Source organism: Ixodes scapularis, unplaced genomic scaffold (assembly GCF_016920785.2).
Source record: "Ixodes scapularis isolate PalLabHiFi unplaced genomic scaffold, ASM1692078v2 PGA_scaffold3__209_contigs__length_174095766, whole genome shotgun sequence".
NCBI classification, from domain to species: domain Eukaryota; kingdom Metazoa; phylum Arthropoda; class Arachnida; order Ixodida; family Ixodidae; genus Ixodes; species Ixodes scapularis.
In genome coordinates this window covers 113,960,191-113,968,534 of record NW_024609868.1, presented here as the reverse complement: position 1 = coordinate 113,968,534, position 8,344 = coordinate 113,960,191, and the positions used below count along the sequence as shown (strand labels likewise).

Sequence of the window (8,344 nt, the reverse complement as noted above, 5' to 3'; positions counted from 1 at the left end):
CACTTTTTAGTCTGGATTTTGTTTGGGCTGAACATTGCCGTCGTGAAGGATAGTAGTAAATATACAGGGTGTTTCCGAGAGCTATGGTGTGAAACGAAAATGATATAAGTAAGCTAATAAACGGTCTGCAATGGAATTTTTTATAAAAGTGTTTTTGGGGCTGAATTTTTCGTATTCGAATCTCGCACATGTGGGTTTCTGGAACAAATGTTTAAGCCAGAAAAATCGTATCATTCCTATGCACAGGGCGGTAAACAGAAGCAAAACATATGGTTGATGCTGCTATTCACGGCTGACACTACATGAAACAAAAACTTCCAAAGTTACTTTGTGATGAACACTCAAAAGCAGATGCGGCAGATCCGAGCATCTAGTACCATCCAAGTATTTGTTTGTTTCCCTTTTTCGTTCTGTGCATAGGCATAGCACGTTTTTCTCTCATACAATATTTTTCCTCGGACCGGCGTTTACGAAATTTGCGTGTGACACATGCACTGCCTAAGGACGCCTTCGTGAAAAGTTTCATGGCACTGCATTCATTGGCTTAGTTACAGGCCTTTTTTTTTATGCCAGATTAGCACTTTGGAACGCCCTGTAGTAAAAAAAATGGTCATGCATCATTTTTATTTGCTTCTCTAGAAGGACCATGTGAGCTCACTGTAGTGGCACAAGTAAAAGAAAATGCAAACCTCAGTGTTGGCCCTCACCAAAGTACCAGTACACAGGTGAGCAGCCATATCAGTATGGAGATCTTGTTTGAAAGACCATGTAACACAAATGCAAATAAGAAAGCGATAAGGAAATGATTGAATGCAAGAGGTAGAGTGTCGAATCATTCTAGGATATTGCCTCCAACATAAAAAAAAGGGATTTTTGTTCTGCTGCATTCTAAATATGATATATATTTATAAAAATTTTGACAGCAAATGCATAATTTACATCTTTGAATATATAAACACGACAGGGGAGAAGCAGCTGGAATTCTCCACCGTGTGCCATTAGCACAAACAAGTTGGCTCTTTTTCACATTTTGCTGGGAACAAGGTATTATTCATGAGTGTCAAACCTTTGCTACCTTGAATGAGCACTTGCCACTGCACTAATGTAGTTTTGATGGCTATCTTTCTATTCAAAGAAGAAAATAAGAAAGGTTTTGATTGCTTGGTCGTGCTGTGTCATGATGAGACTGAGAGGAAATATGTTTATCGGGAAAAATATGATGGTGCATCTGTTAAGAAACATCAACGCCAAAAGGGACAGAGACCTTGTATGCCAAGAGGGCATAATGTAGTGATATGTGCATTAGCTGTAACATTATTAACTTTTTTGCCCGATTTTATTTACAGTGGCCAGTTTTGGCTATTCTTCAGGGTATTTCTCCTGCCTCCATCATCCATTAAACAAATTTTCACTCTTTTTAATCCCTCGATTTGTTTGGAGCAAGTCTAGCCTGAAGTTGTCAGCTCACCAGTCAAAAGCTCCTCATTAAAATTGAATGCCCGCCAAGCTTGAAAGTGGAGCTAGCATTAAAACCAGCAGGCTCGATTTCTATCTAGCATTTCACAAAAGTATTTCTATAATGCATGGTTTCTGATCAAATTTGGGGGTTTTACGTGCCAAATCTACGACGGGCATCTGGCACGCCCCAGCGGAGGACTGAGGATTAATTTCGACCACCTGGGAATCTTTTGACGTGCAACCGAAACCTCGGTTACACGGCGCCTTTTCCGCAATAAGCCTCCGTCATATTGCGGGCACCTCAGTCGGGATTCGAACCCACCACCCTGGGGATCCGTAGGCCGGCGCTCTCGCCTCGGAGCCACCGAGGCGGCTATGGTTTCTGATGCAGAAGTCTCCGACGTTGTTGAAAAAGCAGGCCAGGTGTGGTTAATGCAAGCTTCTTATAGCAATATCTACACCAAGTTGAGTTGAGACTACTACTTGAACTGACATGAGTGGTACCGTGTTGGGAATCTTTTCTGCAACGGCATTCAGTCTGCAACAATAATTTAAAACAAATTTTTCTGGCAAGAAAGAAAAAGAGAATTAAACAGCAATTTTCAACACTATGTTGATTTTAACCCGCACACTGACCGTAATTTCATTTCCAACATGCTTAGGTCCCGGGACGTCGCAAGGTTGTTCAGATATAGTCTAGCTAGATGTCAACATGGTGCAACATTGCAAAGCAAAACTGCCATGTCATGGTGGTACTTGGACTATCCTGGTGCATTTTTAGCTTGTGTCACGATAAATATAAATAATGAAATATTGCATCACAAACCATCAAAAGCTAAGGGAGACCCCAAGATTTCACTAGGAAGAGGCCATCCCAAGTTTGAACTCTGGAACTTCCTCTTTGGAGGGCTGAACAGAAGCTTAATGCCATAAAAGCAGTCTCTACCTTATGATGTCGTAAAGTTCAACACTGTGGTAGTGTGTTGCAATACTGTGGGCACGCTTCAGGAATGTTGTGGTTAGGCAACATTATTAGCCACAAAAGCCCTCTCTTCTTGCAATGGTCACCGCATACCTGCCAAGTCTCTGATATTACCTGGGCGACTCCCGAATTTCGACCATTCCATAGGGTTTGTAAGCTTAACACCCCCCCCCATTCCTGCACGTAAACAAGGAGTTTTTGCCGTAGCAACAGACTGCAGCAATGATGGCGAGACCCAGCTGAATCTCGCTTGCATGAGCAGTGCAATACAAATGTAGTGACGTTAACTTCATGTGTATTCATTGTCAATATTTCTCTAAACCCCCACCCCCGTCTTAGAAAATCTTCCGGATTTGGTTTCTCAAAACTTGGCAGATATGTCACCATGTAACAGCTGAAATTTATGACATGATGAAAACTGTAGAGTCTAAATTATGTAAACACAGCTAGGAGCAGGCTGAGGCAAGACAGTGGTGCAAAAACAATTTATTATTACTTAAGTCGCGATTCCAGCCGCCGTGCGTTACATGTCCTCGTCCGTGTCGGACTCCTCTTCGAGCGCAGTCTTGGCGTACGTCTCGGCCTCCTGGAAGACGTCCTTGGGCACAAACTCGTGGTTCCCCTTGGACGCCTCGCACACCCAGCTGAGCTCCAGCTCGAAGTTCTTGTCCTTCACCTCGTCGTGGATGATGTAGATGATCTTGGCCGCCTCCTTGATCAGGTCCTTGCAGCACAGGTCCCTCAACTGCTGCTTTTCCATCTCTGTCTTGGCGGCCTGGCGCGCCTTGCCGATGGCGCAGCCGTAGTAGCCCCACGACGTGCCCGAAGGGTCGATGCAATACAGCTGGGGGCCGTCTGAATCGTGGCTTCCCATCAGCACGCTGCAACCGAACGGCCGCACGGCGCTGTAGAGCGTGTACGCGTGCATGTAGAGCCCGACCCGGTCCTTGAGGTATTTGAGCGGGATGGGGACCCCGTAGTCGGACCGGTAGTTGGACGCCTCCACCCGCGCCGTCTCGACGATCTGCTTGGCGTCGGCGAGGAGGCCCGCGACTGCGACGCCGACGTGCCGGTCCACGGTGAAGATGCGCTTGTTGGCGCCGGCTTCGTAGAGCTTGGACGTGACGAGCTTTTCGACGGCGAACACCACACCGTCTTTGCCTCGGAGCGCGACGGCCGTGCCGCTGTTCTCCACCGCCTTCTGGGCGTACTCTACCTGAAAGACGCGTCCATCCGGAGAGAACTGCGACGCCGAGAGGTCGTAGCCCGTGCCGATTGAACTCATGGCTGTGCACTAGCGGAGATTAAAGGATTTGTTGTGTAGTCGTTGTAGTCTTGTCACTGCGAAATCACGGTACGGTGCCTATAGGACCACAACTTTAGCAAATCACGATTGATGTCTACTGTGATGGAGTTCTGAAAGCAGGACGAGTTGTCGTAATCAACCGTTCACCACTAAAATAAAACTATAATGTGAATTTTTAAAAATTTATCGTGATAACGTAAATTATAAGTTGTGTTTTTTAGTTACAATTTAAATTTATAACAGCTATTTTAGCTCGCTTGCACATCACCAGAATGCCCAGATGAATGATAGCGCCACCTCTTTGAATTGCAGAATTTTGAATGTTTGGGAAAGATAAGCGTGGCAGCCCTCAGCTGGGCCGCTGGGCACCCGCCGCCGTCATTGCGGAGGCAGAGTTCAGTAAGAAGAACAGGAAAACTGCGAAGTGCACAAGAAAGAAAACTTCAAGAATGCCGCCCCCTGCGTGCTGCATACCCGAGTGTTCGCAACGGGGATATAGAGATAATTGCGGAAACAAGGTGCGTGTGCTAGGCTGGGAGCGCGGAACACCGCGCTGCAATAGCGTAAGCTCGACCATTTCGCGCGTTCGCGACTGAAAAGTTACCTTGGTGTTTCCACGGGTGTGAAAGTGTCTTCATCACTGTAAGCAAGATGCACCATGTTTGATTGTGTGGTAGTTACCCAGTTGTAATGCTTTTAATGCTCGCTTTGGGGTCTAGAATCTGGTAGTCGACTGCAGGTTATGGTGCATGAGCGTAAGGAAGTATCGGCTGCTCGCTTGTCGAAATGCTGGTGGTGTTATGTGCATTAGTAGTCGAAGTAGATGGAGCAGAGCAGATCAAGTTTGCGCACAATGTGATATTTTTACATATTCTTGAGCACCAAACTTTCGCAACTGGAAAGCTGTTTTTCATGTGCTGTCTGAGGAGAAATTTTGCACTCAGGATGTTAGTAGCAGATTTTCTGTAGTTTGCATGCCTTGCACCTGGCGTCATTCCGTCAGCTCTCCAGCAACCACAAAGGAGGAACTCCTCTCTCAAAGGGACTCTCTTATGTGTGCCCCAGACTTGTCCTGACGTCGCTATTCTCCCTGTAGGAGACTAACCTGTCACTCTAAATTCAGACAAAACCATCTTTCTTCTCGCTCTCTCTCTTCTATTCTGGAGTTCAATGGATTATGTGACATCAGTGCAAGGCGTGCTTGAAAGAGTTGGCTAGACATTTCTGCTTGGGCTATATTTGAGTGACTCTACATTCCTATTTTTACCCAAGGCTTGCGTAGAAATGCAGTCTTATATCGAGTTTACCTGTTTAATTTGTTTATGGTGATCTGGCATTGCTTACATTCCAGGTGTCCTTTCATAAGTTCCCAAGGAGCGAGGCCGTGTTCCAGAAATGGGTTTCTGCCATCAACGGCGAAGATTCCAAGTTTCTAAATGTTACGAAATCTTCATTGGTGTGTTCCAGACACTTCCTTCCCAGTGATTTTCAACCAAAAGTTACCGCTCGGCGCAGGCTCCTTTATGAGACAGCTGTTCCGTCCTTGTTTACCTTCAAAATGGCGAGAAACCATCTGAAAAGATCTGCGCCATTGCACCATTTCAAACAAGATCCTGCGCAGCCATCTGAACAAAGACCTGTACACTCCTCTGGACTTGAGTCGGCGTGCCCTTCACGAGACACGGACTCTTCCGAGACCCCTCCGCCCATGTCGGACTGTGGGGACGAAGATTTTAGCGGAAGCGACTCCTCCGTATCGCCGATTGGCGAAGAAACTGACTTGCCCCTACCTCTGGTTTGCGAAGTGGCAGACTGTCCGTTTGTTAGAGAAGTAGACATGCTGAAACGTCTCGTAGGACGGCAAGAAAAAGAAATCAGTAACCTCACGAAGCAGCTTGAATATACGAGAAAAGAGCTGAAAGAGACAAAGCATAAGTACTACAGAGCACAGGGGGAGAAAGATTATGCTCTCAACAAGCTGAGGGAAGAAGAGAAGAAAAAGGCCAACTTCTGCGTGGAGCGGTTCGCCGAGTCGAACAATGACATGATGTATTACACCGGGCTGCCGAGTTACCGCCACTTCACAGCGTTGCTGGCGTTTCTCAAACCGGGGGAGTACGGGGAGATTGCTCTGAACGGCTGGAGTCGGGCCAAACCCGTGGTGCTTGGTCGGCCGCAGAAGCTTACGGTTGAGAATCAACTCTTCCTGGTGCTGGTCAGACTTCAGATCAACACTCCTTTGCTCGACCTTGCTCATCGTTTTGTCGTTGGATTCTCGACCGCCCACAGGATCTTCGCATCTTGGGTTGAATTCATGCACTTAAAGTTATCAGCCACGTCTCTGGGACATTCAGAAAGTACAGTGCAGCAGGTAGTGCCAGGAACACCTGTAGAACAGTGTGGAGTGTCCAGTTCCCCCATTCGTTTGTCAAGTGTCTCCTTGGATGAGACGCAGATTGGGATGGACTTCAATCCCCTGGATGTCGTCGCCACCGTTTATGATGATGGCGAAGAGGTAGATTCGGTTGCTTCAGGTAAGGAGGAACAACAAGAATGTTCTCTCAAGCAGAAGGTTAGGAAGGACTTACCTGCACCTGAAGTCATTGCTCCTTTCTTGCCAAAGCTCCACAAGGCAGTCATCGAGCACTTGGCAAGGAAGGCAGAAGAAATTCCCGATTCCTAGTATACTTCGGACAGGGCAGAAGGCTGCCCGGCTAGAAGAAAGTGTCTATAAATTGGTCTGTTCCTATTTCCCCAATTTTATCATTGGTTGCTTCGTATGGTGGACACGTCCTGGAGTGTTTAATCTTAGAACGACACTGTGCAGGGTGCATACATTGTTATTTTAGGTCAGTGAATAGTCGAGCTGCTTTTTTTCTGTTAAACTTATCACATCTGCCTGCTTCATAAGTGTGAAGAGGCCAGTTTTAGCCTTGCAGCTCACTCCCTGCTTCACCTAAGTTCTACTCCTTAAACAAACATTAAAGAATGCCTTTGTAATTTGCAAGGTCTTTGAAAGTATGCAATGCAGATGAGCAGTCAACTGAACTAATGCAATAAAGAATAGTAATGGAGATATGATCGTATAACTCGGGAAAGGGCATGTCGCAAGAAGACAGCAGCACAACCAGTTCAGTGTGCGAAAAAGGAGTGCATATATCTGCCATTGGGAAACAAAAAACATTCTTGCTCTTTTGTATTTGTATTAGCCATTTTCAGGGATGGGCAAAATACATGCAAATATGTATCGAAATACAAAATACTTAGTCAAAAATGTATTTAATTACAAATCTAATTACATTTCCAAAAAAAAGCATTCAAGTACAAGATACAAATACAACCAAATGTATTTGGTCTTCTCCAAATACTTTTCCAAATACATTCCTCAAAATTTGCGTCAGCGACTTCAGTGCACCTGCAACAGATTTCTGGGTATCTCATTTTAATTTTGCATCGCACACTCGGGAGTTAGTGTGCGAGGCTCTAGTAACGTAATAGAAATATAATCACAAAAAAATGTAATCAGCTTGGACGTAATCGGTGAAAGAAGTACAGAGCTTCAAGCAGCTTTTTTTGTCGATTACATTTTGATATGGACCAACAAAGAACCGAGACGACCAAGACGTGCAGCACTAGAAAGAGAATTTTTTATTGTTGCGACTCACACCAGTTACGAAAATCTGGATGACCCGCGCATTTAGAATGTTCCAGGCAAAAATATGGATGGAAATCAAGCTGGAAAGCATCACAAGTTGTCACAGGCACTTGTTTAGCCAGTCTGCCTGTGAACGTCGATTTCGTCACTCTTCTTGCCCTGGACTGGCACCGTAATCACAAAGTCACTAAATGCTTGTGCTTGATTGAGAGACACTGCATTTGGTGCAGGACGTAGTTTTCTTCCTGCTCTGGACATGTCTTAGGATGAGCAAAATGAGTCGTGACAATAAATTTGAGGGATGTATTTTCGCCCACAAAATTGTATTTAATTACAATTATGTTTTAATATTTAAATACACACATCAAATACATTACCCAATTTGTAATTAAATACAAATGCAAAATGCACAAAGAATTGAAATACGTATTTCAAATACTTGTATTTGAAATACTGCCCATCCCTGGCCATTTTGCAGGGTGGCAGTGGCAAAAGTATGCCATACAACCTTTGGCACTGCACAACAGATACAGAACTCATAAAGTGAAAGAAGGAAAGAAGGCTAGACACTTTTATGCAGGACTGAACAAAATCCAGGTAGACACTTAAAAAAAACACATTCACAAGCATGTCCTAAATATAATCTTTTATCCTTTGAGGTCTATATACAACTGGTCTTTTACCATTATGCCAGAAATTAGTGAGTGTTGGTTTAGATGTTGGAAGATTTGGCGTGTTAAACATGTCGGAAGCCCTGTATACCATAGTTGGTGACGAGTTCAGGAAAAGCTCCTCCCACCCCTTTCCATTTCAGCAGAAGGCTGGAGAGGAAGCGGCCTCCTCTCTAGCATTTGCTTTGATAAAGTAGAAAGACTTGGAAGGAGTTTCCCTTGAACTCAATCTGCTATCGACTATAGGGTGTTTTCAGATGACGTCAATCCCC

The 8,344-nt window shown here is 45.0% G+C and overlaps 2 protein-coding genes across 2 annotated transcripts; one reads left to right on the top strand and one right to left on the bottom strand.

Annotated features, from left to right (window-relative positions):
* Positions 1 to 2,909: 2,909 nt before the first annotated feature.
* LOC8053959 (proteasome subunit alpha type-3) lies at positions 2,910 to 3,863 on the bottom strand. The gene has a single exon (XM_002435334.5). It carries the CDS (start codon positions 3,723 to 3,725, stop codon positions 2,964 to 2,966), a length of 762 nt encoding a protein of 253 aa, XP_002435379.1. The 5' UTR covers positions 3,726 to 3,863; the 3' UTR covers positions 2,910 to 2,963.
* A 215-nt stretch (positions 3,864 to 4,078) lies between these two features.
* On the top strand, positions 4,079 to 7,006 carry LOC8053958. The gene is made up of 2 exons (XM_002435335.4): positions 4,079 to 4,264; positions 5,098 to 7,006. Exons 1-2 carry the CDS (start codon positions 4,196 to 4,198, stop codon positions 6,427 to 6,429), a joined length of 1,401 nt encoding a protein of 466 aa, XP_002435380.4. The 5' UTR covers positions 4,079 to 4,195; the 3' UTR covers positions 6,430 to 7,006.
* Positions 7,007 to 8,344: the final 1,338 nt, after the last annotated feature.

Coding starts and splice junctions, on each gene's coding strand:
- LOC8053959 (XM_002435334.5), bottom strand. CDS start 3,725: ATGAGTTCAATCGGCACGGGCTACGACCTCTCGGCGTCGCAGTTCTCT.
- LOC8053958 (XM_002435335.4), top strand. CDS start 4,196: ATGCCGCCCCCTGCGTGCTGCATACCCGAGTGTTCGCAACGGGGATAT. Junction 4,265..5,097: donor GAGATAATTGCGGAAACAAG/GTGCGTGTGCTA, acceptor CTTACATTCCAG/GTGTCCTTTCATAAGTTCCC.